Raw genomic sequence first — 17,465 nt, forward strand, 5'->3', positions numbered from 1 at the left:
TTCAGCAAGACATTTTGTACATATCAACAAACTGATTCTAAAATTTATATGGAAAGGCAAAAGATCCAGAATAGCCAAAATAATACAGAAGAAGAATAAAGTCAGAGGAATGACAATACCTACTTCAAGACTTACTATGATGCTAAAGTAATCAAGACAGTGTGGTACTGGCGAAAGACTAGACATGGAACAGAATAGAAAGCCCAGAAATATACCTACACAAAATATGGTCCACTGATCTCTGAAAAAGGAACAAAGGCAATTCAATGGAGCAAGGACAGTCTTTTTAGAAAAAGGTGCTAGAACAACTGGACACTCACATGCAAAAAAATGAATCTAGACACAGATCGTCCATCTTTCATAAATATTAACTAAAACATGGATCATATACCTAAATGTAAAACACAAAACTATAAAATTCCTAGAAGATAACCTAAGAAAAAATTTAGGTGACCTTGAGTTTGGCCACGACTTTTCAGACACAATACCAAAAGCACAATCCATAAAACAAAATTGCTAAATTGGACTTCACTAAAAGTAAAAACTTCTGCTCTGCAAAAGACACTGTCAAGAGAAGGAAAAGGCAAGCCGTAGACTGGGAAAAAAATTTTTACAAAACACATATTTAAGGGACTTCCCTGGTGGTCCAGTGTTAAAGAATCCACCTTGCAATGCAGGGGATGCGGGTTCAATCCCTGGTCGGGGAGCTAAGATCCCACATGCTGCAGGGCAACTAAGACCACGCGCCACAATTAATGAGCTCACGCGCCTCAACTAGAGAGCCTGTGGGCTGCAAACTACAGAGCCCACGTGTCCTGGAGCCTGCCTGCGCACCACAACTAGAGAAGAGGAAACCCATAAACCACAACTAGAGAGAAGCCCGAGTGCCACAACGAATAGCCCGCGCACCACAACGAAAGATCCCGTATGCTTCAATGAAGATTCCGCATGCTGCAACTAAGACCCGACGCAGCCAAAAATAAATTAAATAAATAAATAAATTTTAAAAAATACATATTTAATAAAGGACTGGTATCCAAAATATTTAAAACTCAACAATAAGAAAATAACCCAACTTAAAAATGAGCAAAACATGGAGTATCATCTATAAAAATATCAAATTCTATGCGGTACACCTGAAATTAATACAATACTGTAAGTCAACTATACTTCAATTTTAAAAAAAAGGCAAAATATCTGAGGAGACACCTCACCAAAGAAAATACAGATGACAAGTATAAGCAAAGATACCTGACATCATATGTCATTAGGGAACTGCAAATTAAAACAATGAGATACCACTATACACCTATTAGAATGGCCAAAATCCAAAACACTGACAACACCAAATGCTGGAGAGGATGTGGAGCAACAAGAATTCTCATTCATTGCTGGTAGGAATGCAAAATAGTACAGCCACTTTGGAAGACAGTTTGGCAGTTTCTTACAGAACTTAATATACTCTTACCATCCATCCAGGAATCTCACACTCCTTGGTATTAACCCAAAGGAGCTGAAAACTTCTGTTCACACAAAAACCTGCATACAGATGCTTATAACAGCTTTATTCATAACTGCCCAAACTTGGAATAACCAAGATGTCCTTCAACAGGTAATTGGATAAATAAGCTGTGGTACATCCATACAATGGAGTACTATTCAGCAATAAAAAATGAGCTATCAAGCCAGGAAAAGATACAGAGGAACCTTAAATGCATACTGCTAAGTGAAAGTAGACAATCTGAAATGGTCACATACTGTATGATTCCAACTATATTACATTCTGGAAAACACAAAACAACGGAGACAATAAAAAGATCAGTGGTTGCCAGGGGCTCAGGGGGAGAGAGAGATGAACAGGTAGAACCCGGGATTTTTAGGGCAGTGAAACTATTCTGTGTGATATCATTCTGATGATAGATACAAGTCATTATATACATTTGCCAAATCCACAGAATGTACAACACAAAGAGTGAAACCTACCGTAAACTACGGACTTTAATTAGTCGTAATGTATCAATATATGGCCCATCAATTGTAACAAATACAACAAGTACAATATATTAATTATAGAGGAACTGGGGTGGGAGTGGGGAAGTGAGGGAGTGTATGAGAACTCTGTACTTTCTGTCCAATTTTTCTGTAAACGTAAAACTGCTCAAGAAAAAATCATATACACACACATATATACATAAAACACACACACACACACACACACGCACACACACACACACACACACGGCTCTTGGGGAAGGAAAGAGGAACCAGCTACTTCAGAACAGAAATGTCCATGAATATCTCCACTTCGCCCAGGTCTCACAGTTTTCCCTGCCTACTGACTCCCCAGAAGGGGCAACCACAAACTCCTAAGGAAGCTGAAGCCAAACCATGATCTAGAGGCTCGATTCAGGTCATCTTCTTGGAGGCTTCCTTTACAGAGGTCATACTGCCCTTCCTTTACACACCTTGCTACATGGTTTTTATACGTAAATAGTAACCTTTAAAATAAGTATTTGATGGAGGTAAAGTGTTAAACATTTACACCTGGTAGGAATCCTTCCTATAATGCTGTATGGGTTACAGCATTCTTTAGCCTAAGGTTAAAGAATATTAGCACAAAATGAAGAAACATAATCCAAGTTTAATTTAAAGGAAAAATAAATGTATTACTCTGGTTGTCAAGTTAAGGCTGTGAGAATTCTGTCTCCTGAGCAGAGGCTCACAGGCCACTACATCCATCATGGTTTTCTTCAGCTACCACAAGCTGAAAGCAAAGGTCAGGTGTGCCTGTGGGCCAAGGGCTCCCCTGACAGTCCCAGCCACCGACCAAAGGCCACGTACAGTTCACTACTGCCTCTTCCACACACCAGGCACTAGTCGGCCCAAAGCCCACTTCAGCTTCCTGCAGCCCACCTTGCTTCTCTTTCCTGAGGGATGACAGCTCATTAACAGAGCTAGTTAAAAGTTACATCCCCTTTCTCAATCTTATCCTGTTTTCCCTATGAGAACTGTACCCTCAGGACAACCAAATGGTTGAGGAGGAAAAGTTTCCACTTTTAGGAGTGTTTCAACTAATAAATGATAAAGGATCAAGAGAATAAGAAGATCCCAAGTTTACAACTCTAATAATGAACTAATATTTATAGGCAATGATCATTAATGGCTACTAATATCACAAAAATAAAGACATTCAGATACTATATGTCTCCTGGGAAAAGTACACACCATCATCTATGAAGTATTCTTGCAAAAAACAACAACAACAAATCTAAACAAGCCTCTAGATCTAATTACAAATTTATAGAAAATACAGGGGGACACAGAACATATTAAATTGACACCACAGGAATGCAATTAGCAAAACTCAGAAAGTAGAAAAGTCTATAGGAAAAACAACCCAGCTTCTTCAACAAATATATTAATGGGGGGGAAAACAGACGGCAGAGAAAGCTGTTGATTAAAAGATTAAAAAGGCATTTCAACCAACAGCAATGCAAGAAACTCATTTGGATTCTGGTTTGAACAAACTGTTAAAAAAATTATTATGGCACAATTGGGGAAATATAAACATTGGGTATTTGAGGTAACTAAGGAATTATTGTTAATTTATTCAGGTGTAATAATAGTATCATGATTATGGTTTCTTTTTAAGTCCTTATCTAGAGACGCATGCATACAGAAACATTTATATAAAATGATGCAACATCTGGAATTTGCTTCAAAATAATGTGGGGTGGAAATGGACTGGCATGCAAGTGAAATGAGTTTGGCCATGGGTTGATGACTGTTGAAGTTGTGTGATGAGTACATGGAAGTTCATTATCTATTCTGTCTACTTTCATACTGTTTGTGATTCTCCATAATAAAAATGTTTTAAAAAATGAAGTAGAGTAATTTCAGATCTCAAATTCCTCTAAGAAAGGTCAACCATTATAGTCCACCATAGTAGATCCTGTTCCCCATCTATCTCAACTGTGCTACATACTACACAGTCAGCCCTCCGTATCCATGGGTTTCACATCCAAACAATCAACCAACCACAGATCAAAATCTCAATCCGAGGTTGGTTGATTCCGCAGATGCAAACCCCACAGATACGGAGGGCCAACTGTATTCATTGCACTACATCATTTTATGTAAGGGATTTGAGCATCCCCGTGTTTTGGTATCCATCCTGGAACCAATCCCCTATGGATACCCAGGGACCACTGTATATCCAACCTATCCCTTTAGGGCTTATCATATGAAACCAATACAACCAATTTTTCCTTTCCAACCCTCCACAACCTAACCAATCTTTCAAAACATTAGCAAAACATCTCTACTCTTCTCAAAGTTTGCCCTTACCTCACTAGTCAGAAGCAACCTCTCCACCTTATCCAGTTTATCCAACCAGACCATGATTTCTTAGAAGGCAGAGAATGTTTTACTGTCTTTACTTCCCACAAAAAGCCTAGCGCAGTGGCTTGCATACAGCAGTAGATTATCCAACTAAAAAACCGTGTGGATCATTCTGGCCTGTTTGGAGATGAGTCACAAAATCAACAAGTAATAAAGAACCAAAAGCAGAGGACATGTTTACAAAATCTATATGTCATAAAGAATGGATGAACATATTGTGATAGATCCATACAATAAAAATGCTACTCGGCATTAAAAAGTAACAAACAACTATATTACATACAATATGGATGAATCTCCAAAACATCATGCTAAGAGAAAGAAGTCAGGCACAAAAGACTACCCAGCATATATAATTCCATTTAATCAAAATCCTAGAAAAGGCAAAAGTGGTTGCTCAGGGGAAGCGATGGGGTGAAGCAGCTGACTGTAACGGGCACGAGGGTACTTTCTGAGTGATGGAAATGCTCTATATCTTCTTCCTACATTTTGATTGTTGTGGTCACACAACTGTATATATTTCCAAAAGTCACCTATCTGTACAATTTAAATGGGTGAATTTATTATATATAAATTATATCCTAATAAAAACTATTTATAAATCATAAAATTAGAATTAAAAATTACATGTATTTGTAATAGGACAGAACAAGGGCTCTTATAAATAAGACAAACGTCTCCAAGAAAAAGGAACGAAACTGGGTCATTTGTAGAGATGTGGATGGACCTAGAGTCTGTCATACAGAGTGAAGTAAGCCCGAAAGAGAAAAACAAATATCGTATATTAACGCATATACGTGGAATCTAGAAAAATGGTACAAACGCCCTATTTGTAGGGCAGGAATAGAGACATAGACATAGAGAACGGACATGTGGACAGAGGGGAAAAGGGGTGGATGGAATGAATTGGGAGATTAGGTTTGACATAAAAACACTACCACATGTAAAACAGATAGCTAGTGGGAACCTGCTGTATAGCACAGGGAGCTCAGCTCGGTGCTCCGTGACAACCTAGATGGGTGGGATGGGGGGGGGGTGGTGGGAGGGAGGTCCAAGAGGGAGAGGATATAGGTATACATATAGCTGATTCACTTCATTGTACAGCAGAAACTAACACAACATTGTAAAGCAATTATACTCCAATAAAAAAAAGATAGGCAAGGGAAATAAGAAATTGAAAAGAAAAATAAATAGCCAATTAATGTGAAGGCATGTGCAAATGAAATCAGTAAAATACTATTTTTTAACGATAAAATTGGCAAAAAAAATGTTTTCTTTTGTATTGGTATTTGCTTTTATTTGTAACATGTAGCATTGGTGATGGTTTAGGGAAAATTCGGACTCCTGCACACTGCTAACATAAGGGTAAACTGATCCAATCTTTCCACAGGAAAATTTGGCAAAAGCCTTAAAAGATATAAACATTCTCCAATCTAAAACTTTATCCTCAAGAAATAACCATGTGGGGGCTTCCCTGGTGGCGCAGTGGTTGAGAGTCTGCCTGCCAATGCAGGGGACACGGGTTCGAGCCCTAGTCTGGGAAGATCCCACATGCCGCGGAGCAACTGGGCCCGTGAGCCATAATTACTGAGCCTGCGCGTCTGGAGCCTGTGCTCCGCAACAAGAGAGGCCGTGATAGTGAGAGGCCCGCGCACCGCAATGAAGAGTGGCCCCTGCTTGCCACAACTAGAGAAAGCCCTCGCACAGAAACGAAGACCCAACACAGCCATAAATAAATAAATTTTTTTTAAAAAAAGCAAACCTTTAAAAAAGAAAAGAAAAGAAATAACCATGTGGCAAGACAATTTATGGAGAAAGAATGGTCTTTAACAAACGGTGCTGGGACAACCTCATATCCACAGGCAAAAGAATGAACTTGGACCTCTACCTCACACCATATGCAAAAGTGAATTCAAAATGGATCGAAGACCTAAATTTAAGAGCTAAAACTGTAAGACTCTTAAAAGGCAAAATAGGGGTCAATTTTTGCGATCTTGGCAATGGTTTCTTAGATATGACACCTAAAGCACAAGAAACAGAAAAAAAATAATAGACAAATTGGAATTTATAAAATAGAACAAACAAACAAAACTTTGTGCCTCAAAGGACAATATCAAGATAATATAAAGACAATCCACAAAATGGGAGAAAATATCTGCAAATCATCTATCTGATAAGGGTCTACAACCCAGAATATATAAAGAACTCTTACCATAAACAATAAAAAGTCCACTAGAAAAAAATGGGCAAGCAACTTGAATAGACATTTCTCCAAAGAAGATATACACGCAGCCTACAAGCACATGAAAAGATGCTCAACATCCTTAGTCGTTAGGGAAATGCAATCAAAACCACAATGAGATACTACTTCACACTCCCCAGGATGGCTATAATCAAAAAGACAGATAATGAAAAGTATTGACAAGAACATGGATAAACTGGAAACCTCAGACATTGCTGGTGGGAATGAAAAATATTATAGCCACTTTATATGACCCAGCAATTCCACTCCAAGTTATTTACTCAAGAAAAATAAAACACATGTCCACAAAAAAAATCTGTACATGAATGTTCATTATTTATAATAGCCAAAAAGTGGAAACAACCCAAATGTCCATCAACTAATAAATGGATAAACAAAATGTGGTATATTCATACACTGGAATATTTAGGCATAAAAAGGAATGAAGTACTGATACATGCTACAACACGAATGAACTCTGAAAACATGCTAAGTGAAAGAAGCCAGACACAAAAGGCCACATATTATATGATTCCATTCTTATGAAATGTCCAGAATCATAAATCCACAGAGACAGAAAGTCTGTATGAGGCTTCCAGGATCTGAAGGGGAAGGGGATAGTGGAGTGATAATGGGTACAGGGTTTCTTTCTGTGGTGATGAAAACGTTCTGGAATTAGATAGCTGTGATGGTTGCACAATCTTGTAATGTTCCAAAACCATTGAATTGTACACTTTAAAAGGGTGAATCTGATAGCATATGAATTTTATCTCAGTAAAAATAAGTAGAAAAATAGAAGAAATAATCCTCACTGTGGCACAGGCTCAGCTAAAAACATGTCTTTTAAAAAACAAAAGATTGGAAACAAACTAAATGTTCAACTAGGGATTGGTGAAATAAATTAAGGTGCATTCAATCACTGGAGTACCAAGTCCACACAGAGTAGGTACACAGAGTCATACTAAAGGTAATGGGGTATTTTTAAATGCTGTAGAAATGTATTTCATATGCAAGATATTTGTCATATTAAAACATTTTTTTAAGTCAAAAAAGTATGCCCACAATAGTCTGATACCCTTCTCCCAAAGTAGAAAACAATCTTAAGATAAAAACCAGTTCTAAGTTCTGGCCTCCAGATTGTGAGAGAATAAATTTCTATTATTCAAAAAATTTTTTTCTTTAAATTGGAAAAAAATTTTAAGTATACCCATAGTGGAGTCCATATTGATAGACAGAAAAAAGGAAACATAGTAAGTATATTAAATATACTTAATAATTATAAAATTATAAAAATATCTACACCAAAATATGCTAACAATAGTTATGTCCTGGTAGTAGTATTATAGGGGCTATTTTTTCTTCCTTTGGTTTAGCTGTATTTTCTATTTTTTTGACAATGAGCACTTATTAGTAGTATATAAAACATATGCTGATTTTAAAAACAAGTATTCTGGGACTTCCCTGGTGGCGCAGTGGTTAAGAATCCTCCTGCCAATGCAGGGGACACGGGTTCAATCCCTGGTCGGGGAAGATCCCACATGCCGCGGAGCAACTGAGCCCACGTACCACAACTACTGAGCCCGCGTGCTGCAGCTAGTGAAGCCCGCGCACCTACAGCCCAAGCTCTGCAACAAGAGAAGCCACCGCAATGAGAAGCCCTCACACCGCAACAAAGAGTAGCCCCCGCTCCCTGCAACTAGAGAAAACCTGCGCGCAGCAACAAAGACCCAACACGGCCAAAAAACAAGTATTCTAAGGAACAGTGGTATTAACACCTCAAACAAAGAAGAAAACCATGAATAACTAAATTTAAGAATAAAGACATCAGGCTTCCCTGGCGGCGCAGTGGTTGAGAATCTGCCTGCCAATGCAGGGGACACGGGTTCGAGCCCTGGTCTGGGAAGATCCCACATGCCTCGGAGCGACTAGGCACGTGAGCCACAATTGCTGAGCCTGAGCCACAATTGCTGAGCCTGCGCGTCTGGAGCCTGTGCTCCGCAACAAGAGAGGCCGCGATAGTGAGAGGTCCGCGCACTGCGATGAAGAATGGCCCCCGCTTGCCACAACTAGAGAAAGCCCTCACACAGAAACGAAGACCCAACACAGCCAAAAATAAATAAATAAATATTTAAAATAAATAAATAAATAAATAAGCATCTTGTTATTAAAAAAAAAAAGAATAAAGACATCAAATTTAAAACCTCATCACAGACCTAACACTTTATTAAATCCAAATTACTAGAAGACAACTTTTAAAACTCCACAACCACAATCCTAATGCATCCTTACTCTTGCTTTGGCAGAAATTTACAATACAATAAATTTACAATTTATAATACAAACTTGACAGTGCTAAAAGTTATGCTATTTTGACAAAATCAAAACAGTGACTTCAAGGGGCTGGTAAGGGAAATATAAGAGACCAGGTCCTACTTCTCAGCCCAGAAAATGGTTCCAATGAAACATGGTTTATTCTAGCATAGATATGAAGATAATATATTTATTCTACACAGTCTGAAGGCACTGTTCAGATGTAAAAATACTGTTAAAAAAAAAAACAAACCATACTACCACCACCAACAAAAAAAATCACCACTAGGGACTTCCCTGGTGGCGCAGTAGTTAAGAATCCACCTGCCAATGCAGGGGACATGGGTTCGAGCCCTGATCCAGGAAGATCCCACATGCCACAGAGCAGCTAAGCCCGTGCGCCATAACTACTGAGCTCGCACACCACAACTACTGAAGCCCTCGCGCCTAGAGCCCATGTCATGCAACAAAGAGAAGCCACTGCAGTGAGAAGACCGCATACTGCAACAGAGTATCCCCTCTCGCCGCTAGAGAAAGCCCGCATGCAGCAACAAAGACCCAACACAGCCAAAAAATTAATTAATTAAAAACAAAAAATCACCCCTAACCACAGGGTTTACTCCCCAAAATATAGCCAAGCCAACAGAAAATAAAGTTTATTCATAGCATATGAAAGGAAGGACTCTAAATTTTGAAATCAACTCTGCAGTTATCCTTTTATATGTTTTTAGAAAATGAAAATTAAGCTCTACTTCATACTAGTTTCTAAGAAAAAGCAACACGTAAAGGAAACACTGTAAAGTAATTCAACGATAAAAGAGTTAAAGTGATATTGCTAAGCATAAAATCAAAGCAAATCGAAAAGTAAGGCCCTTTTAAGTCAATTTTATTTAGAGATTTTTAATTGCAGACGTTCTCAATACTGTCAAGAAGTTTTTAAAATAAAAATTAAAGTTAAAATTAGGTGGAGTTATTTATGAGAAGGTTAATATGATAAAAGCATAATAAACTATTGCTATTCATATGAGAACAGCTAAAATAAAAAACAGTAATAATACCAAATGCTGGCGAGGATGCAGAGAAACCAGATCTCACATACGTTGCCGGTAGGAATGTAATGTGATACAGCGACTCTAGAAGAGAGTTTAGCAGTTTCATGTGCTTACCAAATGACTCAGCATTTTTGGGCATTTATTCCCCCCAAAGTGAAAACTTACATTCACATAAAAATGTGTACTACATGAATGTTTACAGCAGCCTTATTTGCAATAGCCAAAAACCATATAAACTCTTTCGGAATGTCCTTCACCAGGTAAATTGTTAAACAAACTGTGGTACACCCAAATTTTGGAACACTACTCAGCATTAAAATGGAAGGAACTATTAAACATGCAACAATTTGGAAAGAACTCAAAGGAATTATGGTAAATGGAAAAAAGTCAAAGTAAAGTACTATATGATTCCATTTACATAACATTTTCGAAATGAAAAAATTATAAACATGGAGAGCAGATCAGTGGTTGTTCGAGGTTAGAGATGGGGGGTGTGTGCATGAAAATAAAGGGACGGCATGAGAGATCTTTGAAGTGATGGTATAGTTCTGCATCTTAAAGACGGTGGTGGTGGTTACACAAACCTACACATGTAAAATTGCACAGAACTAAACACACACACACTGCACAAATGAGTGCACATAAGACTGGTGAAATCTGAATAAGGCTATGGATTATAACAATGTTGATTGCCTGGTTTTGATATTAAACTATAGTTATGTAAGATGTTACCACAGCACGAAACTAGGTGAAGGGAACATGGGATCTTTCTGTACTATTTTCTGCAACTTTCTGTGAATCTATATTTAAAAATAAAAAGTTTTTAAAAATCAGATGGGGCTATGCATGAGAAGGTTAATACAAGAAATACAAAAGGTTTAACAGAGCATATGGAACATGGTAAAAAGGCTCCATGAGCCCTTTTATTTTATAGAGCACTTTTAATAAAGCAACTAAGTTGAAAACACAGGTTTCTGTATACTATTCAAACTATTTCAGCAGAAAGCATGACTTGAGCTAGAATTCCAGAGTTCAGTTACCAGATACTACATGAAATCTCTTATGCACACAGCAAGATTTTTTTCCATACTCTGAAACCGTTCAAGTGATTAAGGAGCCAGTGCACAACAAAACCAGCTCCACATTCAGCTTTTTCCCAAAATCTTTAACTCAAATTTCCACATAACCCAAAGCCCTTAGTATAAAAAAAAGTCTCTAATATCATCAAGTAACTTATAAGATGGAAATAAATGAACACCTGCTGTTTGGGTTCAAATTAATGAAAAGCCTAGTTCAAGGGCATCCTCAACTTCGATAAATATTCTCTTAGAAAAAAATAATTTCCTGTCATGTTAAAAATGGTAAAAATGAATTTAAAGTCTTTTTGGTGTTCTGTAGCAGCTGAGTCCCTAACAAATATTCAGAGGGTTAGGAAGAACACTCTACTGGCCATCCTCTGAATCCCTGAAGTAGGCTGAGCTGTCCAGCCAGCTCTGTAGGAAAGAGTCAAAATAGGAGTCTCAGACCAGCTGCTGGGAACTGGACCCTAATTCTTCAAATGAGCATCCTCTTTGGCCTCCAGCCCCTTCAAGACTACTCCATACCTATGTGTGTATAAATGATTAATACATACAGTCTCCAGTGCAGTGGGTGTGATCCTGAAATAGTTTCCTGCACTAAATTTTACTCTAAAGGACGAAAAGAAAGCTGAGTAAAATCATACAACATCTTGCTTTTCTACTTTCCATAGAAAAGTGGCTTAAATTTTTCTCAGGTATAAGAATACCTAATCGCAACTGTCTGACCAGTCCAATACCAGCAAGGGAGCCCTTGAAATTTTCTTCCCATGGACCCTTCTGGACTCCTAACACTAGGTTACTGGGAGCAGTTTCATGGAAGAAGTTGGGATGTAAGGCCATCTACCACACCAGGACCAGAACTGCTGTACCCCACACTCTCTCCTCCTCCCTACCTTAGACTTTCCTAGTATCCCTTTCCCATGGTTCCTTTCCAGAAAAAAACTAAACCTTCTGTGTGACCCCACGGTAGATTCCAAAAAGCTCTAGTCATTGTTTCTTTCTGCCTTTCAGCACCTAAAAACTTAATGGGTGTCGAAGAAAATTCCACATGCTAAAATGCCAATGATTCTCTGCCTGCCAATGCAGGGGACACGGGTTCGAGCCCCAGTCTGGGAAGATCCCACATGCCGCGGAGCAACTAGGCCCGTGAGCCACAACTACTGAGCCTGCGCATCTGGAGCCTGTGCTCCGCAATAAGAGAGGCCGCGATAGTGAGAGGCCCGCGCACCGCGATGAAGAGTGGCCCCCGCTTGCCACAACTAGAGAAAGCCCTCGCACAGAAACGAAGACCCAACACAGCCAAAAATAAATAAATAAATAAATAAATATTTTTTTTAAAAAAACTTAATGGGTGTCAAAGAAAATTCCACACGCTAAAATGCCAATGCTTCTGACGGTGTGACAGTGTTCATTGTCACAGATTTTAGACAGAAGATGAGTTGTGGCATGGAAGCAGCTTAGTTGAACACAGTATACTAGATTTGAAATTCTCAAATATGAATTGCGTTGTTAGTGTAGAATCTACATTGCAGAAAACCTAATGTCTTCTTGAAAGCACATTTAAGCACCCAAATGCAGTAAAATTCAATAACCTGAAGGTCCTAGTTCACTGAAGAATTACTGTGGGCTACATTTGCAAATGCACAGAAATTATACTTAGAGCAAACCCTCGGAATAAGGCCTCTAAATTCTTTCATGTTAATCTGCCTGATTGCTTTGGAGCGCAGCACTAACACCAATCCCACTGATCATATTGTGTAGAAACAGTCAGAAAGAGGCCATAAGGCCAGTGCCGAAGAATACCGTCAACATCTCGGACTTACTATGATACAGTGTACAACACACATAAGAAAGGACACTGCCCCACTGCAGTAAAGATGACTGTATCTCAGCCCCCAAATTTCATCTCCCTGCTAGACAGTTCTATCTAAACATCACCATACCTTTTGCTCCAAACCAACAGTCATAACCCTTATTTTCAACAATAACACTAACATTACCCTAGTCACTCAAATTCAAAGCTGTTATTAAATCCATGAAGGGAGTCAGAATCTTTTCCATTCTTACCCTGTGGTACCTCTCACATTCACTCCTTCCCATTCCCATACCCATCATCCCAGTTCAAGAAATTATTCCTTAAACCCAAGTTTCCCACCAGGGACTTCTTGATGTCCCACAGTCAAATTCATACTCTAAAACGTTGTTTTGAACAAGTCATCCAAGCCTTGAAAAAATATCTACAGATTTGGCAGTGCAGCCAACACAAGCCTATCCTCATGAGCTTGGACAAGCACCAAGCACCTTCCACAAGAAGTTTCTGGACACCTGGGCTCAGGACCAAGGACTCTGAATCTCCAAAAGTTTCCCATGTTTGCTACCTTTTGGCATCTCCTCTTTCTCCATTTTGATCAACAATTAAATCTCTGAAAAGAAAAGGGCTTAAAGCTCATTTTCATGGACAACCAGGAGGAGCACCATAGCCAGCACTGAAAGGGAATTAATTCCAAGAAACAGAATAAGTGAAAGCAACTTTATAAAGAAAAAAAGAAAAGCAAACAAACTCCCTGGATCTGGGGTACACAGAGAAGGCTGAAATGGTAAGCCCAGGTGAGTTTTAATTTTGAAAGAGGACTATGGAGACTTCAGGATGAAATCCAAACATCTTACTCTACATTTAAGAAATTTCCATCTTACCTCAATTTAAAAAAAAAGAAAAAAAGAAAGAAATTTCATCTTAACTAGTGATCTAGTGGGTAAGAGAAAACATATACATAAAAGGAAAATTAAACATAAGCAAGTTATACCAAGAGCATGAAACAAGTACTACAAGATTTCAGAGGAAGAACCAAAAAAATCATGAACCTGGGCAACAAAGTCAGGATTTTGAACTGGATCTTGGAGTGTTCAGGGAAAAAGTCAACCAGTCTGGCCAAAACAAAGAACACAGAGAGATCAAACATGTGAGACAGAGTGTGTATACAGCTGTCCCACAGTTCCAGACCACTGTTCATGTGCTTTTTCTTCCTCTCCCTATCTGGACAGTCATGTCAGTTCAGAGGCCAGGGACCACCACGATTTGTTAATCTGTTAGCTAAATGTCAGTCATCCCAAGAACTCGGAATAGTTTTACTGTATTTAATCTCAGAATAGCGTTAACATTGAGGTGCACTCTGAATTCAGATTTTTTAAAATACCTGTATTAAAAAAAGCAAAACTTTTGTAAAAGTCAAGAAATAGGGATCCATAAATCACAACAAGAATTTTTAAGCACCCAGACACTTTTACAAAAACACTCTTAGGAACCGCTTAATAAAATTTTAAAAATTTAACTGCTGACATCCTCTAAAGAAGGAGGCAAAAGAATGGAAAGTCTGATGAAGTGATAAGCAGTTTTAAGACAGGTTTACAATCAGTTTTTAAACAGTAATCCCTCTGGGAAATGGAAATTCCTCTTCTTAATCCCTTTGAGGACAATATAATATTTGAATCAGGAACAAGAACATCTTGCTTCTACCTAAGTTCAAATGTGAGCCTTTTACAGTATCCTCAACATTAAATAGCAAGTAAAAGAGAGGAGAATTTCTAATCTATCAAAAAGATAGGCAGCCAGCATTTTGGATTTATAATGTATCATTGCTACATACATATGCAGAAGCTTCAGTAAAATGAAATTAGGGAACTTCAAGATTTTAGCTGACAGTGATTACTTAACTGGAGTTTATTCCTGTGAAATGAAACTACCAGAATCCCTCAATATCAATTTGCTTGTCACTAAACCACAAGCATGCTTCATCTTGGAAATGCTAACAGGATGGAACCATGAGCCTTTTATTAAAACGAGATGACCATGGAGAGCGCCCTTGAAGCTTAGCAACAGAGGACTAAACCCAAAAAGGGTCCCCTCTGGAAAGTGAGGACAGGTTTATATGTAGCCCAATGCCAGTCCTAAAATGCTTGACTGCACTTTCCATAAAAGGTGGGAGTTGTAATAGTAGCATACAGCAGACCCCAGCCCACTAGAAGCAGATGGAACCCACCAACTCATTTTACCCAGACCTTCAAAAAGGTACACAGAACTCTCTCTGCTTGCCAAAGCAGGGCAGATCTGAATGGATGAATCTAAGAAAAGGTTTCACAAGGGACTACTAATGGTAATTTCATTTGCCTACTGTAGCCCACAATGTAAAATAGGATCTGAAAAATGAAAAGCAATTTTAAAGCTCATTCTCCATACTCAAGCTACACACGCGCACACACACACACACACACACACACACACACACACACACACACGGCCCAAAAGCTTTATTTTACAAAAAATTTTTAAAAAGACTCTATAATCTATTCCAGCACAGGGGCTCTTCCAGAAGGGAAATCTAGCTGGAAACAGTCCCTGTTTATGTACATAATTCACTAGGGGTCAGGTAAGATTCCATTTTGTAACAGCTGAACTTTAAACAGAAAATCATTAGTGGTGCAACATTCATTCATTAGCATAAAGTTACCCCCTAGAATGAAAAGCACTGGCTGTCTCTGCCAGGATGACAACTTTACAGGGAGAAACTGGGGCCAAGGACCATGAACTCCTAGAAAGTTCTATCCGACTGAGAAGAAGAGCTCACCATCTCCATCAGCCTAAACTTAACTGTCACCCCATTCCTTACTCCCCACAGAGCAAGGCATCGCTAATATAGGAAAGTTTTAAAAATAAAAAATAAAGAGATGGGCCAAAGGGTCAATAGCAGGCAAAGCCTTTCAGGGCTGACACGATTCCTGTTTGGGATTGGGGGAGGGGGAGGAGCTTTCTGGATGTTTCTATTCTTGGCAAGGAAAGCACCTCCAAGTCCTGTACCGTCAAAAGGCACTAACACAGGAACATTCTCAGGGAATGAATGATTTGCCTGTGCTAAGCGACTTCATTTTGGGGTGTGATGATGGGGAGCAAGGTGGGGAGGGCTAGAGGGCTGGAGAGGGAATAGAGGGAAGGTGTGTTTGACTAGGGGGGATGGGAGGAAAGAGTGGATGGATAACGGGGGGTCCAGGGAAGGTAAGGAGGATGTGGATGACTAAGGGAGGTGAGGAGAGGGTGTGGATGGCTGAGGGGATGTCCAGAAAAGGCGTGGAGCTGAGGGGGAGGGGGGAAGGCTGTGGACCGCTAACGAAGGTTGGGAGGAGGTATGGATGGCGGAGGGATGGAGGGATAGCCATCAGCCCCCTGAGGACCAGTAACGAAGGCAAGCAGAGGGGGGTGGCCTCACCCAGGCTCCCCCCCCAATCCCCCTTCTGTGGGCGTGTGCCTGGCTGCGCGTGTGCAAGGGCCAGGCCGCCAGGCCGCAGGGCCACCACTCACCCCACGACTCCCTGGTTGTAGTTCCTCCGCTTCCACGGGGTCCCGCTGTACAAGCCCCCGCTGCCGTCGGCCCGGCCGCCCCCCGCGGCCCGCCCTCCGCTGGGCTGCAGCAGGCTGTAGTTGAGTCCGTAGGTGCTGGCCTTATTGTCGCGCTTCCTCTTGTTGCTGCTGCCCGAAGCTGGGTCGGCGGGTTCCGCGGCGGGGACGGCGGCCGAGGAGTGCGGGGACGAGGACGCTGAGGGGGCCGGGGACGCCGAGGGGCCCGCGGCAGCCCGGCGGGCCCAGGCCGCGGGCTGGTGGTGGTGGTTGTTGTTGTTGGTCGTCTCCAGGGGCAGGAAGTCCCGCTGCTCTGCCGGCAGCGCGTGGCCGCCCAGCAGGCGCTCCCCGGAACGGTACATGCCGGCCGGGGCCGGGGCCGCGCCGCCCGGGCTGCCGGTGCTGCTGCCGCTCCCGCCGGTGGCCGTGCTGCTGCCTCCGCCGCCGCTCGCGCCGCCGCTGCTGTGACAGTGGTGGTTGAAGTAGAGGTTCCTCAGTCCCTGGGTCGTCTCCCAGATCTGCATCCACAGACTGTTGGACGGTCCGAGCTGCTCTGGCTGGAACCAGGCGATCCTCGGATCCATCAAACGGCGGCGGCCGCTGCCCCCGCCCCTCCTGGCTGCCCGCAGGGCCGCCGCCGCCGCCGCCGCGCCTCAGGCGCACGCCCGGCCTCGGCGGCTGCTGCTGTTGCTGCTGCTGCTGCTGCTGCTGCTGTTGCTGCTGCTGCTGCTGCTGCTCCCGGCCCGCCGCGGGCGGCGCGGTCGCGCTGTGAGCCCGGCCGGCGCCGGCGGCGTCGCTCCCGCCCTCGGGGGCTCCGCGGGCCCTCCCCCCCTCCCTCCGCCCCTCTGCCGAGCCCCTGTCACCGGGGTCCCCGTGCAAATGGCGGCTGCAGCGGCGGCTCTGGAGAAGGGCGATCGTCGGCGGCGGCAGCGACAGCGGCGGCGGCGGGACGCGCCTGCTCCGTAGCGTCCTTGCTCCTCCGGCCCCGGGGCGGG

At 41.5% G+C, this 17,465-nt stretch overlaps 1 protein-coding gene across 4 annotated transcripts in view; it reads right to left on the bottom strand.

Annotated features, from left to right (window-relative positions):
• The window catches only part of TENT4B (terminal nucleotidyltransferase 4B), a 63,091-nt gene extending 45,672 nt beyond the window's left edge, over positions 1-17,419 (bottom strand). The window contains exon 1 of one of the 4 annotated variants that reach the window (XM_057534822.1): positions 16,435-17,419. In XM_057534822.1, coding sequence (XP_057390805.1) covers positions 16,435-17,054 — 620 coding nt within the window. In that variant the 5' untranslated portion in view covers positions 17,055-17,419. The remainder of the gene's footprint in view (positions 1-16,434) is intronic. The other 3 variants (XM_007167615.3, XM_057534821.1, XM_007167616.3) reach the window with 3 other exon arrangements.
• Between the last annotated feature and the right edge of the window lie 46 nt (positions 17,420-17,465).

Source organism: Balaenoptera acutorostrata, chromosome 19, assembly GCF_949987535.1.
Source record: "Balaenoptera acutorostrata chromosome 19, mBalAcu1.1, whole genome shotgun sequence".
NCBI classification, from domain to species: Eukaryota; Metazoa; Chordata; class Mammalia; order Artiodactyla; family Balaenopteridae; genus Balaenoptera; species Balaenoptera acutorostrata.